The sequence below is a fragment of the Nerophis ophidion genome, linkage group LG08 (genome assembly GCF_033978795.1).
Source record: "Nerophis ophidion isolate RoL-2023_Sa linkage group LG08, RoL_Noph_v1.0, whole genome shotgun sequence".
In the NCBI taxonomy this organism is placed as follows: domain Eukaryota; kingdom Metazoa; phylum Chordata; class Actinopteri; order Syngnathiformes; family Syngnathidae; genus Nerophis; species Nerophis ophidion.
Genome location: NC_084618.1, coordinates 30057802 through 30080606, shown reverse-complemented (window position 1 = coordinate 30080606; position 22805 = coordinate 30057802). Strand labels below are relative to the sequence as shown.

The 22805-nt window shown below is 40.4% G+C and overlaps 1 protein-coding gene across 1 annotated transcript in view; it reads left to right on the top strand.

Annotated features, from left to right (window-relative positions):
* The first annotated feature begins 130 nt into the window (after positions 1–130).
* Positions 131–22805, top strand: part of miga2 (mitoguardin 2) — a 23298-nt gene continuing 623 nt past the window's right edge. Inside the window, exons 1-16 of the mRNA XM_061908255.1 lie at positions 131–500; positions 1378–1616; positions 1720–1930; positions 2025–2140; positions 2215–2335; positions 8801–8925; positions 13047–13164; positions 13747–13853; positions 13929–14041; positions 17128–17200; positions 17289–17375; positions 17450–17548; positions 20585–20719; positions 20857–20910; positions 20985–21101; positions 21181–22805. The exon at positions 21181–22805 is cut by the window's right edge and continues 623 nt beyond it. Of these exons, the coding sequence (XP_061764239.1) occupies positions 1521–1616; positions 1720–1930; positions 2025–2140; positions 2215–2335; positions 8801–8925; positions 13047–13164; positions 13747–13853; positions 13929–14041; positions 17128–17200; positions 17289–17375; positions 17450–17548; positions 20585–20719; positions 20857–20910; positions 20985–21101; positions 21181–21378 (1770 nt within the window). The 5' untranslated portion in view covers positions 131–500; positions 1378–1520 and the 3' untranslated portion in view covers positions 21379–22805. The remainder of the gene's footprint in view (positions 501–1377; positions 1617–1719; positions 1931–2024; positions 2141–2214; positions 2336–8800; positions 8926–13046; positions 13165–13746; positions 13854–13928; positions 14042–17127; positions 17201–17288; positions 17376–17449; positions 17549–20584; positions 20720–20856; positions 20911–20984; positions 21102–21180) is intronic.

Here is a 22805-nt window from a genome sequence, read left to right as displayed (position 1 = left end):
CTTTGTACACATACTAACTAAACACATTCAACAATGTCATTCCAGAGTTTGACACAAGCACAGAAACACATGTAGCGTATTATAGCCACTTTTATTTTGAAAATACATTTCTGAAAGCGGAAACTGCCTCACCTATTCATTTCCGGCTGCAGATGCGCAACGCTCGTGGAAAAAGTCGCCATTCTTGTGACAAATTTTATTCTTCTCTATTTTAATAGTGTTGGAATGTGTTAGGATGTCATAAATGTACTTGACGTTTATCTAGATAGCATTTCATTCCTGAGTTGAGTTATGACCTTAGAAGCGAACATGTGATTGGATTGTAAAACAAACACATTTCAGTCACGTATAATCCGATTTGTTTAAATGATCAGGAAGTCCCTCGTACCCCTCACGCAATTGGTTAAAACAGATGCCAACTCCATGACGTCATTCCAAAAATTGTGTGCTTTCACTGACTGACACAAGAATGCCCTTCCTCATCTCCTTGGATGCTCACGGTATTAATGCATACTATTTATACGCGGATTGTTTTTATTATACGTTAGGAATTTGGGGGTATTGTAAAAGCGCTGAAATTGTAAAATGCTGTCCAGTTGGTGTTACAATTGAAAGTGACTGAAGAAGTAAGCTAGTCAAGCTACTGTGCATGCTAACGATGCTTAGCATCGCCGGTATCTGCTTACGTTTGTCATCTAACTGTACACGCATGCAAAGTAAAATGTTTTTATATGTAGATAAGTGTTTAAAAATGCGTTATAGGGTGGGATTCTGGCTCTAACTAGATAGATCATAGGCTAGCAACTTAGTTTACTTTTCAACCTTTATCATGATCACTTTCTCCATCTACATGTGGACAGAGCTGTCTTGTACCTGTTTAGATTTGCACAAGTAGCACCTGCTATCCAGCTGGAAGCATGACAAGTTTTCTATCTGCTTAACTGTTAATGCATGCCTGACTTTCCAGCTTTAAACCTCTAATAAATGATAAATACATTTATTTAAACCTCTAATTCCCTGTCTGTAGTCGCTGCAGGTTGCCTTATTTACATGATGCCAAAGATCTGTTGCCAGATGAGGTGGTTCGGGCATCTGGTCAGGATGCCACCCGAACGCCTCCCGAGGGAGGTGTTTAGGGCACGTCCAACCGGTAGGAGGCCACGGGGAAGACCCAGGACACGTTGGGAAGACTATGTCTCCCGGCTGGCCTGGGAACGCCTCGGGATCCCCCGGGAAGAGCTAGACGAAGTGGCTGGGGAAAGGGAAGTCTGGGCTTCCCTGCTTAGGCTGCTGCCCCCGCGACCCGACCTGTATAAGCGGAAGAAGATGGATGGATGGAAAGATCTGTTGCGCTCATGAGGATGTCTTCCGTTGCAGGCTAACAAAACGTCAAAGTGGACCGCACCATCAGGAGTGGATGACCGACGGACAAACCGTTTGGAACAAGCCCTGAGCTGGCTCATCCCGGTGGGCTGCGGTAGCTCTATTTGAAGGCTTTGGGGACCTGTGGCTGTCTCAAGATGTCCATGAGACGGACAGAAGGGGTGTCCATCGCCCAGGCTTTGGCCATGACGGTTGCGGAGATCCCAGTCTTCCTCTATTCCACATTTGGTCAGGTAATCCCTTTCATCAATATGTGCTGCTCTCGCCTCCGGTTCTTTCTTGATGTCTGTTAAGCTCAAAGATCCACTCACAGCAGCAGTTCTTGTTGCCTCTCAGTCCATATTTTCCCAGCTGAAGCTGACGCCGAGCTTGAAGAAAGTGCTCTTCGCCACGGCGCTGGGCAGCGTGGCGTTGGCGCTCACGGCTCATCATATGAAGCGGCGAGGGAGGAAAAGGAAGCAGGCCATCCAGGCCAAGGAGGGGCAGAAGACGGTGGAAATGCCTGAAGCACTGCTCCGGACAGGAAGACCCTCGTCGTTGAAGAGAGGTAGTCATTGGATAGCTGGAGAACAATAATTACATGGCTGTCACCAACATCCTGACTGTCAAATTGCTCCTAACATAACTAATTTTCCACGCAGTTCCGCTGTCAGGGCGACAGATAATGAGTCCGAGCACACGCAGCAACGACACTCTGAGCGGCATCTCCTCCCTGGCCCCCAGTAAACACTCAAGTTCCTCGCACAGCTTGGCATCTGTATGTGTTTCTGCAAGCTCTTTTACCCGTCAGCGCGGCACATTGCTTTGACACCTGCGGTTTCACGCTAACAGATGCGAGTTCCGACCTCCCCGAATCAGTCAGCTAACCCTCCGACACCCTGGGAGGCCGAGGCTGTGGTTGAAGAGTCGGGTGCAGCGGAGGACGCCAACGCAGAGAATCTCTACTTAATGGGTTGGTGGTTGGAAATGTTCTCATCATTTGTCCAGACTTTTGCCATCACGGTATTCAAACATGTTATGTAACATCTCAAAGTTAACACAATTACAAGGTAACAACATTTTTTTTAATCCCGTGATGATGCACAAGTGACTTCATTTCAGGAGTTGCTTGCAAAGTTTGGGTTGTGGGTTTTTTTAAGCCTATTTTTGAACGCACCGTTGCTTATTTGGGCTTGCTTCTATGGGTCTGTTTCCTGGTAATTGCGCCCCCAGGTCGATTTGGTACGCATGCAAATGCCACATGTGCAAGTGCAGATGTGCAGATCCCAGATCGACAAACAAATAAGTGATGAGACAAAGGGTGAAATAGTGGGGAAAAATAATACAAAATATAATTTAAAGGGCGACTGCACATTTTGGGGGATTTTTACCGACCATTCACAATCCTTAAGTAAGACAAGAACACGTATGTTTTTCCTTTTGTCATGCATTCTAACACATAAATGAAAGTAAAAGTCAGCCAACAACAGAGCCGATCTACTTCGCCTATAAGGCACTCGAAAAACCTCCATCAAAGTTTTGAATGAGTTTTGTTTATTTTCATGACTATTTACGTTGATTGTCACTGAAGGCATCAAAGCTATGAATGAACACATGTGGAGTTATGTACTTACCAAAAAAAGGTGAAATAACTGAAAACATGTTTTATGCCAAGAGTGTGGAAAGCAGTAATCAGAGTAAAGGATGGCTTTTTTTGAATAAACTAGAATATAAAATGTGTTTTCAGGTACAGTATTTTACCTTTTTTTGTTCAGTACATGAATGTGTTCATTCATTGTTTTGATGCATTCAGTGACAATCTACAACAGATTAAAATCATGGCATTAAAACTAAAAAGTAAAGATAACTTCAGGTTGTTTGGTCTTACTTTGGCCCAAAAAAATTCAACAAACACATTCTCAAAATTAAAAAAAAAGAAGATATCGAAGAAAATACCTAGCGCCAACACTGATGGAGTATTGGTGAATGCAAAACAGCCGCAGGCTGCTGTGGCCTGCAGCTGGGGACCATAGATAATTCATTTAGCCTGCGGGCCTTGAGTTTGACACCACTGATCTACAATGTAAATAGTCATTAAAATAAAGAAAATGCATTGAATGAGAAGGTGTGTCCAAACCTGTACTGTACATCCATCCATCCATTTTCTACCGCTTGTCCCTTTCGGGGACGCGAGGCGGGGGAGGTGCTGGAGCCTATCAAAGCTGCATTCGGGCGGACGGCGGGGGTACAAGTCGCCACCTCATGGAAGGGCCAATACAGACAGACAACATTCACACTCACATTCACACACTGTACTGTACATGCTTTATGTATATGCAATGTAACAGCCACATTCATATATTTACATATTTTGTTCATCTTAAGCATACGGCGGTGTACTAATTTTCACGCACGCACTTCAACGTTCGCTTTTTTTCTTCAACACTCTTGACTACAACTCGCGGCAGGCTTCGTGAGAGACAACAAACATAATGAAACCGTGGCACTGTAAAACGTCTGCTCACACCGGGATGCCGTCTGATTGGATCTTGATATATTTCCGTTAAGATGAGGAATTAATCATAATCCTCGCGAAAGGTTAAAGGTGGGAGCAAACCAGCGTCTTTTCGTGTCATTCCGGCCATCTCCGGGTCTAAGTTGAATGTCAAAGTTGACCAACTTCTCGGTTTATGGCCACAACCTACTATCCAGGTGAGAGGCATGATTTGTAATTAAAAAAAAAAACTTTTACTAGCTCAGAGGCGAAGCAACAGCTTAAAGGCCTACTGAAATGAGATTTTTTTATTTAAATGGGGATAGCAGGTCCATTCTATGTGTCATACTTGATCATATCGCGATATTGCCATAATTTTGCTAAAAGGATTTAGTAGAGACATCCACAATAAAGTTCGCAACTTTCGGTGTTAAGAGAAAAGCCCTGCCTCTACCGGAAGTCGCAGACGATGACCTCACATGTTTGATGGCTCCTCACATATTCACATTGTTTTTAATGGGAGCCTCCAACAAAAAGTGCTATTCGGACTGAGAAAACGACAATTTCCCCATTAATTTGAGCGAGGATGAAAGATTCGTGTTTGAAGATATTGAAAGCGACGGACTAGAAAAAAAAGTTAAAAAAACTAAACCCGATTGCATTGGGACGGATTCCGATGTTTTTAGACACATTTACTAGGATAATTCTGGGAAATCCCTTATCTTTCTATTGTGTTGCTAGTGTTTTAGTGAGTTTAATATTACCTGATAGTCGGAAGGGTGTCTCCACGGGTGTCTTGATGCGCAGTGTCTCAGGGGAGTCGACGGCAGCTATGGACGGCACAAGCTCAGCTTTTTTTCGGTAAGAACTGACTTTTTAACCACAATGTTCTCACTGAAACCTGCTGGTTGACATTATGTAGGATCCATGTTTGCTTGACCGCGCTCTAATCCATAGGAAAGTTTCACCTCCAGGAATTTTAAACAACGAATCACCGTGTGTTTGAGTGGCTAAAGGCCAAAGCTTCCCAACTACATCTTTCTACTTTGACTCCTCCAATATTAATTGAACAAATTGCAAAAGATTCAGCAACACTGATGTCCAAAAAACTGTATAATTATGCCGTTAAAGCAGAGGACATTTAGCTGTGTGTGTGCGCAGCGCTCATTCTTCCTAAAAACCCGTGACGTCTTGCGTACACGTCATCATTACACGACGTTTCGAAGACGAAACTCCTGGGAAATTTAAAATTGTAATTTAGTAAACTAAAAAGGCCGTATTGGCATGTGTGGCAATGTTAATATTTCATCATTGATATATAAACTATCAGACTGCATGGTGGGTAGTAGTGGGTTTCAGTAGGCCTTTAATATGTCAATATAGCACCATAAACATGTTAGCTCTCTGTGATCAATGTGCCAATGCTAAAAGTAAGTACTTCACGTTAGCGCTTTTAATAACAATATCGCTAATTCTTGGTTAATAGTCAGCTCATGAATTGTAAATGGAGTATTGCTGGCACTTTTTGGAGGTTTTTTTTGGTGGTTTTATGAGCGCAATAAACACCAACTTCTGTCTGTGTTTATTAAACAAGCATTGAATTAATCAAACTGTAGAGTCCCATGAGTACATTTTAATAAGGTACATATATTAAAGGAAAACAACTTATTTGTGATTGATAGCAATTGACTATCAGTTAAGTATGGACAAAATGCAATAAAGCATAATTAACCCACACGGTATATTGGGGACTTTTTTGTCCTAAACGTGTGCTCTATTTTTTTTGCCATAACTTTAGTTGTTTATTCCGAATAAGAATATTTTTTCTAAAATGTCATTTTTTTTTCATGTTTAATTGTAATATTTTTGTTTCACATACTTTTCTATATGAATGATACACTGGGAATTAATGTTATAGGACAAACATGTCCAAACATGTTGGAATTCATATTTTTGTCTACTTTGTTTTGGTCAAATCATTTAATACATTCAGTCCTAAATAAAAATAGCAAACACGTCATGTTTGTTTTAATTTTAATTAATTGAATATCCATTTGATCCAATGTTTTTTATTTTGAAAAAAAAATGCGTAACATGAGTTTAAATATTAAAGGGCTTTGGTACTGGTATAAAGATCAGGCCTAAATATACATACTATTGGTAAAAAAATTAATATTGATGCATCATTTTATTTTTTAGCAGTGTACTATTGGAGAAAAAAAAGTCAACATAACCACAATTTTAAACTGTACAGTCATTACACTATATAATTAAGCATTTTATAATTAAATTTTGGGTCAAATAAAACAAGTTTTATTACTAAACTTATGTAAACTTTGGCCTGATCTTTTTCTAACAATGACTATCCATGATAACTCTCGTTATGCAAGAATTTTGCAAAAATAAATAGGGATGATGTTCAAAAACCGGTTCTCCCGATGCTTCAATAAGAAAAGAACAGATTCCATGGATTGGAATCTCTTTTTGAGAACTGGGGTTCCCATTATCGAAGCCACTACACTGTATTTTCACGACCATAGGGCGCACCGTATTAAAAGGCGCCGTGTCAGTTACGGTTGCTATTTCTGTATTTAACGCATAAATAAGGCGCAGCGTATTTTTTGGTGCAGGGATGGTTAAGCATACTCTAGCTTAAAACATACGTTAGCATGCATGGACACCGTTTAAAAAGGCAGCAGGAGCAAAGCTGAGTTCGGTTGTACTATATTGAAGTGTTTATCAATGTACACACATTATTTTTTGATCAATCCTCATCCACAAGTTCATCAAAGTCCTCATCTTCTGTGTAAGAAATGAACAGCTGGGCAAGTTCTCTATCAAACACGCCAGATTCCCTCTCGTCATTTTCAAAGTCAGTCTCGTTGCCGTGGGGCTCCTCGGAAAAGATACCAGCTTTTGCGAAAGCTCGAACAACAGTGCAAGCAGACACGTTAGCTCAAGCATCCACGATCAATTCACAAATTGTGGCGTAACTCGCCCGACGCTGCCTCCTAGTTTTTGTGAAGTTGTCTGTCATCCATCGCTCACATGACACTCACAACTTCACTTTGAACATCCTGTGTACACCCTTGTCCAGCGGTTGGAATTCCTTCCTCATGCCTTAATGATGACTCCAGGTGGAACATTTTTCTTTCAGCAGCGTTTTCCCCTTGAAAATCACCATAGGTGGCAGTTTCTGTCCATTAGCATAGCAAGGTAGCACAACAGTAAAAGCCGACTTCTCTTGCCCCGTTGTGCGAATCGATTCGCTACCGTGCTGGTGCCCTTCTTCTCCACAGTGTGCTTCACCGGAATGTCGAAAGTGAGCGGCTCACCGTCCATTTAGGTGATGTGTTTGTCGGCAATTTTTTTATTTACAACGCACACAGCAGCACCATATGCTCACTGCGGGCGTGCCTTTAGTGTACTCTCTCGCCTGAAACCTTCACCCTTTAACGCCCGCATGCTGCCCTCAGTCACGTCCGCCTTTCCTCCATATAAACAGCGTGCCGGCCCGGTCACATAACATCTACGGCTTTTGGAACTCAGTGCACACACAAGGGGCGCACACAACAACCAATAGATTTGATAAGGAATCGGTTCGATAAGAGGATTTGATAATGGCATCGATATCGATAATTTATTAACGAAGATCATCCAGTGGAAGAGGGGGTAGTGCGTCTGCCTCACAATACAAAGGTCCTGGGTTCGATTCTGCGCTCGGGATCTTTCTGTATGGAGTTTGCATGTCCTCCCCGTGACTGGGTGGGTTCCCTCCGGGTACTCTGGGTTCCTCCCACTTTCAAAGACATGCACCTGGGGATAGGTTGATTGGCAACACTAAATGGGCCCTAGTCTGTTAATGTTGTCTGTCCATCTGTGATGGCCCTGCGATGAGGTGGCGACTTGTCCAGGGTGTACCCTGCCTTCCGCCCGATTTGTAGCTGAGATAGGCTCCAGCGACCCAATAGGGAATAAGCGGTAGAAATGGATGGGTGGATGGTTCCCTAATAATACATTATATCAAATGGGAATTCAAAGGGTCAAAATGAAAGCAAAACATGAGACATTTTCAATTTTATTTAGGACTAAAGTAGATTTAGAAATATATATTAATCCAAACAGGTTTTATACACATTAAACTCAACTTTGTTATCCTTTAGCCACTCTACGGCTGTCAAATGTAGTAATGAGGTAACTATGGACAAAGGTTAGATTAGATAGTACTTTATTTATTCCATCAGGAGAGTTCCTTCAGGAAAATTAAAATTTTCAGCACAATCCCATTCAAAATCAGACAAACATTACAGGGAGACAGAACATGATCGCTGACGGGTCTGCCGGCTTCCAGCGCCCCTTACAAAAAAGATGAGATACAGGTAAACGGGGTAAAATAAAAAAATCGGTCTAAGCCTGGGCCCCTGGAGAGGGGGTGCAGACTGAGGCCAAGGGAAAAAAACAACTCATAGCCATAGTACACATCCCTCTTACATGTGTGTAAGAGGGAAACATCAAACATTAAAGAACACAGAGGACATTAAAGCAGCAGATACAACCAGACACTTCTACATACAGCTATGAATAAAAAACCAAAAGAAACATATCCTCTGTGGTGGCCTCTGCGGTGTTCCACGCCATTGTCCGCTGGGGTGGAGGGAGCATGGCCAGAGACAGGAGCAGACCCAACAAAGCAACCAAGAGAGCCGACTCCACTCTCGGCCAGTGTCCAGTCTGAATGGATGAGCAAGGATACGTCCAAGGTGTCCGACACCTGCTCACCCAGCCAAGACACCGCGAAGCCTCTCCGTCCCAGCGCTCAGTGCTAGCTCCGCAGCCATGTCCCCTCATCCGCATCTCCTCCAGTCCCTCCAAACCGACTCCAAAATGCTATTACCGGTAATCGCTTGTGTGTTAAGCTGCGCTGTGTTTTTTGTGTTATGTCAGGCATGGAGTTGTTTGAGGAAGCGCTCCGAAAGTGGGAACAGGCCCTGCTCATACGCCACCGCACCCAATCAAGCAGCAACAGCAGCCTGGCTGTGCAGGGGGCGGCGAGCGGAGATGCACCCACGGTAACAGTCATGCGTCTGTCCAGCCTGCTTTCTGTTTTTGTTTGGTCATTATGTCTGGCAAGGAAATACCCCCTTTGCATGTACAACTTCCTGTCCTGATGAGTACTCGTGCAAAAAATCTTCAGAAAAAAAATAATTACAATTAATACATCATTAAAGTGAAACTTGGCATAGATTTTTTTTTTTTTAACAAAGTGAACCATATTTCCAAAGTTACATTTAAAAAATGGTAATATTATATGAAATGTATTGAACAAAAGCATCTGCATTTAGGGATGTCCTGATCAACATTTTTGTACCTGATCATATTTTTGGCATCCGATCTGGTCCGGTTTTGATTCCCGATCCGATACTTTGACAATAGCTTACACAAGTGAAAATGTTGTATAGCAAGTAACTAAAGTCAACACAATAACACATTTTTATTAAACTTATCTTATTACATATATAATCTGCTAGTGTTGTTGTAAATCAGATGATGTCTTAATATTGAATGCTGAATACAATTGTTTTAGAATACAAACCCTGTTTCCATATGAGTTGGGGAATTGTGTTATATGTAAATATAAACAGAATACAATGATTTGCAAATCCTTTTCAACCCATATTCAATTAAATGCACTACAAAGACAAGATATTTGATGTTCAAACTCATAAACTTTATTTTTTTTGCAAATAATAATTAACTTAGAATTTCATGGCTGCAACACGTGCCAAAATAGTTGGGAAAGGACATGTTCACCACTGTGTTGCATCACTTTTTCTTTTAACAACACTCAATAAACGTTTGAGAACTGAGGAAACTAATTGGTGAAGCTTTGAAAGTGGAATTCTTTCCCATTCTTATTTTATATAGAGCTTCAGTCATTCAACAGTCCGGGGTCTCCGCTGTCATATTTTACGCTTCATAATGCGCCGCACTTTTTCCATGGGAAACAGGTCTGGACTGCAGGCGGGCCAGGAAAGTACCCGCACTGTTTTTTATCAAAGCCACGCTGTTGTAACACTTGTTTTGCTGATATAAGCAGGGGCGTCCATGATAACGTTGCTTGGATGACAACATATCTTGGTCCAAAACCTGTATAGACCTTTCAGCATTAATGGTGCGTTCACAGATGTGTAAGTTACACATGCCTTGGGCACTAATACACCCCCATACCATCACAGATGCTGGCTTTTGAACTTTGCGCCTATAACAATCCAAATGGTTATTTTCCTCTTTGTTCTGAAGGACACCACGTCGTCTGTTTCCAAATATAATTTGAAACGTGGACCTGTCAGACCATAGAACACCTTTCCACTTTGCATTAGTCCATCTTAGATGAGCTCGGACCCAGCGAAGCCGGTGGCGTTCCTGGGTGTTGTTAATAGATGGCTTTCGCTTTGCATTGTAGAGTTTTAACTTGAACTTACAGATGTAGCGACCAACTGTAGTTACTGACAGAGGTTTTATGAAGTGTTCCTGAGCCCATGTGGGGATATCCTTTACACACTGATATCGGGTTTTGATGCAGTACCGCCTGAGGGATCAAAAGTCCGTAATATCATCGCTTACGTGCAGTGATTTCTCCATATTCTCTGAACCTTTTGATGATTTTACGGACCGTAGATGGTAAAATCCTTAAATTCCTTGCAATAGCTCGTTGAGAAATGTTGTTCTAAAACTGTTCGACAATTTGCTTACAAAGTGGTGACCCTCGCCCCATCCTTGTTTGTGAATTACTGAGCATTTCATGGAAACTGCTTTTATACTCAATCATGGCACCCAACTCTTCCCAATTAGCCTGCACACCTGTGGGATGTTCCAAATAAGTGTTTGATGAGCATTCTTCAACTTTATCAGTATTTATTGCCACCTTTCCCAACTTCTTCGTAATGTGATGTTGGCATCAAATTCTAAAGTTAATGATTATTTACAACAAAAAAAAAAAAAAGTTTATCAGTTTGAACATCAAATATGTTGTCTTTGTAGTATATTCAACTGAATATGGGTGGAGAATGATTTGCAAATCATTGTATTCCATTTATATTTACATCTAACACAATTTCCCAACTCATATGGAAATGGGGTTTGTAGAATATAATAGATATTTATTGTCATTGTACATTGTATAACAAAATTGCAAGCAAACTCATTTCTACAAAATAAACTATCGAGTGAAGAGGTTGTCAAACTTTTTTCACCATTTACCACATCAGGCAAAACTTGGCCCTCCACCGTAATGAACAACATTAAAATAAAGTAGCGTAGTAGGCCCAAGTATTAATTTAAAACAAGCAGACAGTGTGTGTGTAGACAGAAAAGGGAGAACGGATGCGTTTTGGCTTAAAAACCATTGATAAAGGTAAAGTTATAACACTGAAACACCATCAGGAAGAGGTGCTTTAAGACATAGTTAGCTCGCCAGCTATCACTTAACGTCCGTCCGCCGTCGGCAGTGTTTTAGCTACTTCTCAATCACTAATCCTGGTCTCCACGGCGACAAAGTATGTTTCTTAAAAGGATCATTCCTGCAGGACGAGGAATAGCTAAACATGCTTCACTACACACCGTAGGATGCAATAGCTCACCGACATCAAAATGTGAACAAATGCCATGGGTGGATCTACACCAAACATCCACTGCAATGATATCAATTACAGGCACGTACGTATCTAGTAGATACCACTCTGATTACGTCGATATTTTTTGGCATCATAACATCTTCTTTCCTTTTTTTTTAAATGTAAATCATCTTTATAAACTCAGGAAATATGTCCCTGGACACATGAGGACTTTGAATATGACCAATGTATGATCCTGTACCTACCGTATTTTTCGGACTATAAGTCGCGTTATTTTTTTGTAGTTCGGGGGTGAGACCAAAAAAAAAAAAAAAGTTTTTATTTTTTATTTTTATTTTTTATTTTTTTTTATAGTTTGGCCAAGTCTCACCCCCGGCCAAACTACAAAAAAAAACTGGGGTGAGACCCGGCCAAACCCCGCCCCCCAAAAAAATAGTTTTTATTTTAATTTGTATTTATTTTTTTATAGTATGGCCAAGTCTCACCCGCGGCCAAACTACAAAAAAAAACGCGACTTATAGTCCGAAAATTACGGTACTTGGTATAGGATTGATACCTAAATGTGTGGTATCATCCAAAACTAATGTAGTATCAAACAACAGAATAATAAGTGATTATTACATTTTAACAGGAGTGTAGATAGAACATGTTAAAATAGAAAGTAAGCAGATATTAACAGTAAATGAACAAGTAGATAAATAATTGTTTCTAACCACTTGTCCTTAATGATATTGACAAAATAATAGAATGATAAATGACACAATATGTTACTTTATATGTCAGCAGACTAATTAGGAGTCTTTGTGTGTTTACTTAATACTAAAAGACAAGTTGTCTAGTATGTTCACTATTTTATTTAAGGACTTACCTGCAATAAGAAACATATGTTTAATGTACCCTAACATTTTTTTGTTAGAATAAAGCTAATAATACTATTTTTTTGTGGTCCCCTTTATTTAGAAAAGTACGGAAATATTTTTAGTACCGGTACCAAAATATTGGTATCGTTACAGCACTAGTTTCAATATTTCATAATCAAGTGACTTCTTTTTGGGTGTACCAAAAGATGGAGCCTGTGTACCACTACACAGTTTGAGAATCACTGAACTAGTGCACAATAACTAAACAAAAGCAAAAACTATTTTTGGCTCCCATTGAAATCAATTAGGGTTTTAACTAATCTTACTCCCTGACTTTGTAAACAAAAGCTCAAAACATTATTTTTAAATAAAAGAAAAATATTGATCTAATCATTTTGGTATAATTTCTATACTGATACTACACTATGTATCAATAGGATCCTCTTTACATTGAAGTTTTAGCAGTTAGCTTCATGTGTCACCTCTGATCCTCAAGTGATAATAAAACTTGGAAGGAACCTAGTTCATTTTCCACTATGGTGGTGAGGATTAGTATCTTCGACGCATCTACGCACTGTGGATAGACGACACGTTCGTTGCAGCGTCCTCTCAAATCCGAGCCAGGAGGAATTCACATGCCTCCTGCATGTTTGTGACCAGAAAATACAAAAATGTAATTGTGTCTGTGGCTTCCAGGTTGAAGCCCACAATAAAGTGCTTGCCGACAAGCTGGAGACTCTGCTGCACAGGGCGTACCACCTGCAGGAGGACTTTGGCGGCAGCATACCGACCGACAGCTTGCTGGCAGACTTTGGTAGGAGAGCCCAAAATAAAGATTTAAGAAATACCGTATTTTTCGGGCTATAAGTCGCAGTTCTTTTTTCATAGTTTGGCCAGGGGTGCGACATGTACTCAGGAGCGACTTATGTGTGAAATTATTAAAACACTACCGTAAAATATCAAATAATATTATTTATCTCATTCACGTAAGAGACTAGACGTATAAGATTTCTTGGGATTTATCGATTAGGAGTGACAGATTGTTTGGTAAATATATAGCATGTTCTATATGTTATATTTATTTGAATGACTCTTACCATAATATGTTACCTTAACATACCTGGCGCCTTCTCAGTTGGTTATTTATGCGTCATATAACGTACACTTATTCAGCCTGTTGTTCACTATTCTTTATTTATTTTAAATTGCCTTTCAAATGTCTATTCTTGGTGTTGGGTTTTATCAAATACATTTCCCCCAAAAATGCAACCTATACTCCAGTGAGATTTATATATGTTTTTTCCTTCTTTATTATGCATTTACGGCAGGAGCAACTTGTACTCGGTAAAATACGGTATATGATTCAAGAAAACAAAACTGTGTTTTTTTTTGGCAGAGAGCGTGGGGACGCTCATCCTGCCTCCAGTGGAGAGGTTCCACATGCTGCAGGACGACGACACCGCCACCATTTCCTCTGACCAGTCCTTCTTTTCGGCCGCCGAGGTAAATGCTACGCTAACCCCACCACCCTCGCTCCTTAATGGTTTACACGACAACAATTGTTTTTTCTCGGCGCAGATGTTTGACAACTTCTCTCTGGAAGACTCCTACCAGCTCCTCAAACCAGCAGCTCTCTATGAAGAAGCCTTGGCCCTGGTCAGGGAGGACAAAGTGGCCTACAGGTCTCTCAGGTACGTCCGAGAAAAAAGTATTGTCACTTTCCATTATTTGTAGAGCACAAAATATTCTTCACTACAACAAGTGAGTTTTCACTTCTTATACCAATATTGGGGCTTGAATAGGGGCCGATACCAATATTTATCTGATATGATATCAGCAGGAATCATACATGCTTTTATTATTTTGTAATGTGCAATGTTAGAAAAGGCTTGATCAAGTGAAATTATTCAGTGTACCATAATAGGTACTGCTCACGTTTGAACTGATGCAGTACTAATTTCCGGTACCTGGGAATCCATACAGATACTCTAATGTTTGGTACTTGTGTGTGTTAATAAATATTTGTTTTTGATTTTAAAATCAAATTTTTTTTTTTGCAAAATAAGCTGATTATGATAACAGCTGTCTAGTTGTTATATCTTCTTTTGTCATCATCATATTATCATTTGCGAGTATAACATTAAGTTGCAAATCCAAGACGTTGATGGCAGTAGTGTATAGTTTATGGCAGTGGTTCTCAACCTTTTTTCAGTGATGTACCCCCTGTGAACATTTTTTTAATTCAAATACCCCCTAATCAGAGCAAAGTATTTCTGGTTGAAAAAAAAAAGAAGTAAAATACAGCACTATGTCATCAGTTTCCTGATTTATTAAATTGTATAACAATGCAAGATATTGCTCATTTGTATTGGCCTTTCTTGAACTATTTTGGGGGAAAAAAGATTTAAAAAATAACTAAAAACTTGTTGAAAAATAAACAAGTGATTCAATTATAAAAAAAAGATTACCACACATAGAAGTAATCATCAACATAAAGTGCCCTCTTGGGAGTTGTAATAGAGATCATTAACTTAATTCTAAACATTTTTTGTTGAAGTATTATTCAATAAAAATATTTATAAATGATTTTTGAATTGTTGTTTTCTTTAGAATATTTAAAAAAAATCTCACGTAACCCCTTGGCATACCTTCAAGTACCCCCAGGGGTACGCGTACCCCCATTTGAGAACCACTGGTTTATGGTGTGAAAAACAGTCACATAATTTTCAACTGTCTACAATAGATTTATGCTGTCTTTGACGTGGAGTGGTAATTGTTTTTGGCGACACCAAGTGGCCACAATGATTAACTACGTTAAGCTCATGATGAAGTAAGTTAAATGATGTGGACACGTTTGTTCTCGGATACGTTCTAATGCGCTTCTGCCTTGGAGACTGTATGTGTAAGTAATAGGCAACTATAATTATTTGATACTTGTTTATATTGACAATTGTGCTGTTTTAGACTGCAGTATCGTTTAATGAAGGACACTTGTTACGTATGTCTGACTTGTGTGCTTAGCTGTTGTGTAGCTGCTCCTATTAGCATACCATGTTTTCATCCATCCATCATTTTCTACCGCTTGTCCTTTTTGGGTGGTGTGGGTGGTTGCTGGAGCCTATCCCATCTGCACTTGGACAGAGGGAAGGTACAAGTCACTTTCTTATGAATGACTTGACTAAAATACAAGAAAAGATCAACCTTGTGTGCTTTTTAGAGAACTTTTAGATGTTAACTGGCTGTCCAGCTTTGTGCAAGTAAACACGCTGCGGGACTGATTGTATCGGAGCGCTTAATGATTGGACCGTATTGGCTTGCATGTAAAATATCTGACATAATTATGTCAGATATTTTACATGCAAGCCAATACGGTCCAATCATTGTTTTTTGCTGGTATCGGATCCATATCAATGCGAATCAAGACACTGTGACTTTTAGCACTTTTTGGTTGACGTTGTCCTCAGATTACCAAACTAAATTTGCAATAAAAGTTAGTGTTATGATTTGTAGACTAGAAACAGCTGCGATAATCCCGACCCTAGCATTCTTTAATTGCCATTGTTCAATCGCAGCAAAGGAAGCTGGCAAGCTACCGTATTTCCTGGGCTAAACAGCGCACCGGTATTTAAGCCGCATCTACCGCATTTGAGGAAAAAAAAGTAAGTTTACATATATAAGCCGCACCAGACTATAAGCCGCAGATATATACCGATATGATAGATATTTGTAAATATTTATTTACATACTTTAATTGTGTCCAAACGGTGTAACACGGCAGTAAATCGGCTGATCAAGCAAAACAGAAGTCATCGTCATGAACCTACTAGCTGCAGAAGCTAGCTCTCCAATCAGCTAAACACACTGAGTAACTTCACGGTGACGTCTTGGTGAATTTACAAAAGAATGTCATTGTAAGTTAATAATACTAACAAAAACACTTGTAAACGTGTTCGCATATTCGCTAATGCTAACGACGTTAGCTTAATGACATTACAATAAAATGTACAAATTTGCATGAAAACAGACATCACACATGGGACGGTTTAATAAGCATGAATTGTCTTAGTTATATCGTCCATCCATCCATCCATTTTCTACCGATTGTCCCTTTTGAGGTCGCGGGGTGTGCTGGAGCCTATCTCAGCTGCATTCGGGCGGACGGCGGGGTACACCCTGGACATAAAACTTGCAAATGTTGAGTGATGAAGGATCATTTCGAGCACAAATGCTTTGAACAAATACTTCTAGTCCAGGGCATGAAACAGGAAGTACATTGTCAACCTGCACCACCTTGAAGCAAGCGAACTAGTCAAAAAGATGGCGCCGTAGCACAAAATATAACACACGTTTCCAGTGTCTCTGTCGGTGTTGTACAAAAACTATTTGTTGAATGCAAAGTATTATGACGGCTAACAAAGAAAAATCCATAGAATAGCCGCTTCGGTTTTATAAGCCTCAGGGTTCAAAGCGTGGAAAAAAGGTAGCAGCTTATAGTCTGGAAAATACAGTAAAATGCATAGAAGCACAATCCAGGGTTTAAGACCACAACACATTTTATTCAACACATTGAAATGATCAAATGTGTTAACACTCGCCACTAATGAGGATGAAAGATGATTGATCAAAACAGATTAAATCAGAGTCATGATCGAGTCTTTAAGCAGTAGCAACAGAAACGTCCAATTTTAGGAGAAAAACAAGCAGCAAAATCGTTAGGACTGATTCTGACTAGTGAGTATGATCCACTGTAATGAAGTCTTTGATGTGGTCTTACCAGGACTGAACTGCTTGAATGTTACGGCAACCGAGACTTCCTGGCCAAGCTTCACTGTGTCAGACAAGCGTTCCAGGTGGGCTTGAAGTTTGTGAATGTCCACGATATCGACAACGCTTCCCTGTTGAGACCTCAAAGATCAGGACCCTCCACTTGTCTTACAGGTGCTGCTCCTGGACGAGACACACCGCACGTTCTTCATGGAGACCGGCAAGCAAATGATTGCCGGCTTGATGGTGAAGGCAAACAAGGTGAAGCGTCTGCTCCGACCAGCACTTTCCTTGCGGCCTAAGAAGATTTAGTTGGTTAATTTTTAACCCCCCAGAGTCCTAAAGGCTTCCTGGAGAGCTACGAGGACATGTTGCTGTACACGCAGCGAGAGGAAACGTGGCCCGTCACCAAGATGGAGCTGCATGGCCGTGGGGTGAGTGACAAATAAAACACATTTATAGACTTAAACATCAAATATGTTGTTTTTTACTTTGTTCTCCTGCTGTCACAATTGGTGTTTATTCTTAATGCACAGATGTCCAAAGTGCTGCCTATAAGGTAGATAATTTTTTTATTTTGCACATTCTAAAAATACAAAGAAGTGTTTAAATATTGCAGTAAAGTGCTGTTTTCTTCCAGTGCAAAATAATACTAAAAGTATAGCGTAAGTTATTCTCCCAGGACTCTTATTTTGTTAGCACAGTCAGACAGAATTAGAAATGGGATATTCGCGATCAAAACAAGTCTTTTGAACGTATTTTTTAAGTGAACAATAAGAATTGATTCACACTTGTGAGCCGTTTGTTTGGGAGCGGTTTTGTATGCACATGCATACTACCCAAAGGGTAACTGGACTAGAAATGAGTCAGAGTCAAAGGAAACTTGGCAGTATTTTTATTTAGATTTACTTTTCCGGTTCATTATACTAAAGTGTACACACACAAAGTATGATATTAAAAGAGCCCAGCCATCTGGCAGAGTAAACTCATTGCAGTCGCTTGTACCCGTGATCTCGTCCTTTCGGTCATAACCCAAAGCTCATGACCATAGGTGAGGATGAGAATGTAGATCGACCGCTAAATTGAGAGCTTTGCCTTCTGGCTCAGCTCCTTTTTCACCACAATTGAAGACGCCGCACCGATCCGCCTGTCAATCTCACGATCCACTCTTCCCTCATTTGTCAACAAGACTCCGAGGTACTTGAACTCCTCCACTTTGGGCAGGGTCTTGGACTCGGACTTGGAGGTGCTGATTCTCATCCTAGTCGCTTCACACTCGGCTGCGAACCGATCCAGTGAGAGCTGAAGATCCTGGCCAGATGAAGCCATCAGAACCACATCATCTGCAAAAAGCAGAGACCTAATTCTGCAGCCACCAAACCGGATCCCCTCAATGCCTTGACTGCGCCTAGAAATACAAATATTATACACAAATATTACTCTGTTGTCAACAGAGTAATATTTGTGTAAATCAAATTATTCTGTCCTACATCAGCACGGTGGAACAGGGGGTAGTGCATGTGTCTCACAATACGAAGGTTTTGAGTTGAATCCTGGGCTCGGGATCTTTCTGTGTGGAATTTGCATGTTCTCCCCATGACTGCGTGTGTTCCTTCCGGGTACTCCGGCTTTCTCCCACCTCCAAAGACCTGGGGATAGGTTGATTGGCAACACTAAATCGGCCCTAGTGTGTAGATGAGAATCTGCTGGCCCTGCGATGAGGTGGCGACTTGTCCAAGGTGTACACCGCCTTCCGCCCGAAGGCAGCTGAGATAAACTCCAACATCCCCGCAATCCCGAAAGGGACAAGCGGTAAAAAAATGGATGAGTGGATGGATTTCCTACATCTTATTGCTTAACCGATACTAGTAATTGTTTCCTTGATTAAAGAAAAAATCCCATCTCTAGACAGAATGTAACGCACGGCAATTTTATTGTGAAGGCCGGAAGTGTGCTCTTACATTTTCTGGCGCACTTACGACATTGTTGAGTGTAGGGGGAAAGTACCTCTCGTTCTTTCTTTAGCGGTGATCTTACAAGACTCTGGTACAAATATAATCAATAATAAAAGTTGGATGATAATAACATAGTATGGATTCTAGTAGTGTATACCTTAATGGTCCAAGGAGAATGGGGTGATTGTATAATGTTATTAAGTACCTCCATTTCTTCTGTTTTGCCCCGTACGGCTTGTTGTTTGCAGCTAACATTAGCATAGTTAGTGTGCCTCTGCTGCTGGTTCACAGATAACAATTGATGTTGCAAAATTTAAACGACATCTATCCATTATCGATCCAGTCGTTTATTTTACCCAGCCCTATATATATATATATATATATATATATATATATATATATATATACATAATGTATGTACTATATATAGTATATGTCGTGTACCATATTTACAGTATAAAGCAGGCGTGTCCAAAGTGCAGGCCGAGGTCCATTTGCGGCCCGCAGCTAATAAAAAAAATAAATAAAAGAAAGTGGAATAAAAGAGCAAAAGGTGAAATGTAAGACAAAAAAGTTTGAAGGCTGCAGGCTGTTCTTTTTCTTTACAGCTGTCATTGCTCAAAAGTTGAAAATTAATCAGAATCAAATAAATGAATGATTGACCTATTGAAGGCTCCAATTACTTCACATCAAATATTCCACTTTGAAATAATTTTTGGGGAAAAAACTGCATATTTCGTGTTTTTAATATTAAAACCGTTTTCTTTGACAAAAGTACATATAGATAACATGTAAAATAACATTAAAAACATAAAACCCCCCCCGCATATATCTGGTTTATCTAGAGATTTAAGTGTTGAAAAAAAAAAAAGTAAATGTATTTCCTATTTTTAACATTTATAATTTTTAGTGGGATTTTTTTTTTAAACTGTGCTCAAACAAATGCTGATTGAAAATAAATTGTGTTATGAATAATTGACCTATTTAAAAGTAATCATGTAATAATATGTAATATTCCACTTTGAAATATTTTTGGGTAAATATTGCACATTTTGTCATAAAAAACCGGGGTTTTCTTTGACAAAAAGGGCTAAAACATTAAATATTATTTTGACTTTTACATTGACAGATAGGACAGCATGGTGAACTGGGGTTAGTGAATGTGCCTCACAATAAGAAGGTCCTGGGTTCGATCCCCGAACTTGGGGTCTTTCTGTGTGGAGTTAGCATGTTCTGTCCAGCTTCCTCCCATGCTAAAGACATGCACCTGGGGATAGGTTGATTGACAAAACTAAATGGGCCCTAATGTGTGAATATTGTCTGTGTTGGCCCTGCGATAAGGTGGCGACTTGTCTTGGATGTACCCCGCCTACCGCCCGAATGCAGCTGGGATAGGCTCCAGCACCCCTGCTACCCCAAAGGGGACAAGCGGCAGAAAATGGATGGATGATTATTGACAGATAGACCAGAAAATGATCTAGAGATTTAAGCGTTAAAAAAAAAACATGTTCACAGGTGGTGTGCATGAGCTTCTTTGACATCGTGCTGGACTTCATCCTGATGGACGCCTTCGAAGACCTGGAGAACCCTCCCTCCTCGGTCGTGGCGGTACTGAGGAACCGCTGGCTCTCGGACAGCTTTAAAGAGACTGTGAGTGTTTCTCTCTCTCTCTCTCTCTCTCTCTCTCTCTCTCTCTCTCTCTCTCTCTCTCTCTCTCTCTCTCTCTCTCAGAGAGAGAGAGAAAGAAAGACAGTCAGTATTAATAAATCATGATTATGTTGTGTCAGGCTCTGGCCACAGCGTGCTGGTCCGTCCTGAAGGCAAAAAGACGTCTTCTCATGGTGAGTCGGGCGTGTGCGTTTATTACACTTTTTCCCTCTCCCTGAGGTCCAATTGTTTGTTTTCCTTCTCTCAGGTTCCCGACGGCTTCATCTCCCACTTCTACGCCATATCGGAGCACGTGAGCCCGGTTTTAGCTTTCGGCTTTTTGGGACCCCGGCAGCACTTAAGCGAAGTGTGTACTATTTTTAAGGTGCGTATGAGTTTCAAGGCACACTGTTGACCATCCGCGCCTCAAGAAACAGACTTATTTGGCTTCCGTTTGTCCGCAGCAACAAATCGTGCAGTACCTCAAGGACATGTTTGACCACGACAAGGTCCGCTTCAACTCGGCGCAGTGCTTGGCCGAAGACATCCTGAAACTTTCTCACCGCCGGAGTGACATTTTGCTGGGCTACTTGGGCATCGATGGACTCCAGGAGCTCAACGGTGCGCCGCCTGCCGACACGTTCGCAAGCCTCAATGACTGACAACATCAACTCACGCTTTGTCACTCGCCATAGAGAAGAAGGAAAAAGGAGCCCAGTTATCAGCCGCAGCCAATCAGTCTATTCCCCCTGCAATCACATGATCTCAGGCACGAGGAGGAGCTCGCTTGGAATGAAGGACCACTTGCCTGTAGACTACACCGCTGGATTGGCAGCAGTTTTGCTTTGTCACTTTCACGTCATCAGCCTGTGATCTTGGAGATCTCTTACAGGTGTGAATGACAGTCTGCCTGTTTCTGTTGTGTACCGTATTTTCCGGGCTATATTGAACCCAAGCCCACCAAATTTTAGAAGAAATAAATATTTTCACATATATCAACCGCAGCGGACCATAAGCCGCACTTATATGCCGGTAAGAAAGAGTTTGTAAGTATTTATATGCCGGTAAGAAAGAGTTTTTAAGTATTTATTTACATACCTTAAGTGTTTCCAAACAATGTCTGTAAAATATTTGATCAAACAAAACAGAAGTCTTGTAAGTATTTATTTACATACCTTAAGTGTTTCCAAACAATGTCTGTAAATTATTTGATCAAGCAAAACAGAAGTCTCGTCATGGATTTACTAGCTGCGGAGGCTAGCTCTCCAAACAGCTAAGTAGACTCTAACTCCACTGTGATGTTTTGGTGAATTTAGGGAAAAAAAACATTAAAAAAGATTGCCATTGTAAGTTAACAATACTAACACAGACGCTCATATAACATGTTAGCATATTAGCTAATGCTAACCACGATAGCTGGATTACGATGGCCTGTACAAATATGCATAAAAACACTACTACAGACATCACACATTGGACGGTTGAGTAAGTATGAATAGTTTTAGTTATATTGTAAAACTTACACATGTTGCTTGGAGTGATGAATGAAGAATCCCTATGAGCAAAAATGCTATATGGACGAATACTTCTGGTTCAAGGAACGAAACAGGAAGTACATTTTCAAACCGCAGCACCTGCAGTGAGCAAACTCGTCCAAAAGACGGCGCCATAGCACAAACAATAACACACCTTTTCAGTGTCTCTGTCGGTGTATTATGAAAAAGTAGTGGCTTATAGTACGGGAAATACGGTATTTTATTGTAAACTATCTGCTAAATGAATTTTAATTCTACTTGAATCTGAATGCAGCTATACAGGAATCATATATATATATATATATATATATATAATATATCTTTTTTTTTTCATTTACTTTTAATTGTGTGTGGGAATTGCTAAATATACATATGGTACTGTGGACTTGTCACATTCCTTGCTGCACGTGACTTGTTTTTTTTTCTGGAGTTGTGAAATGCTGATTTGACGTTTGTTAAAAGCGACTGATGAAATGTAATAATGTACATCACCACCAGCACAAATGAAAACCCAACACAAAGGACGTATTTACCCATGCAATGCCTCTTTTACA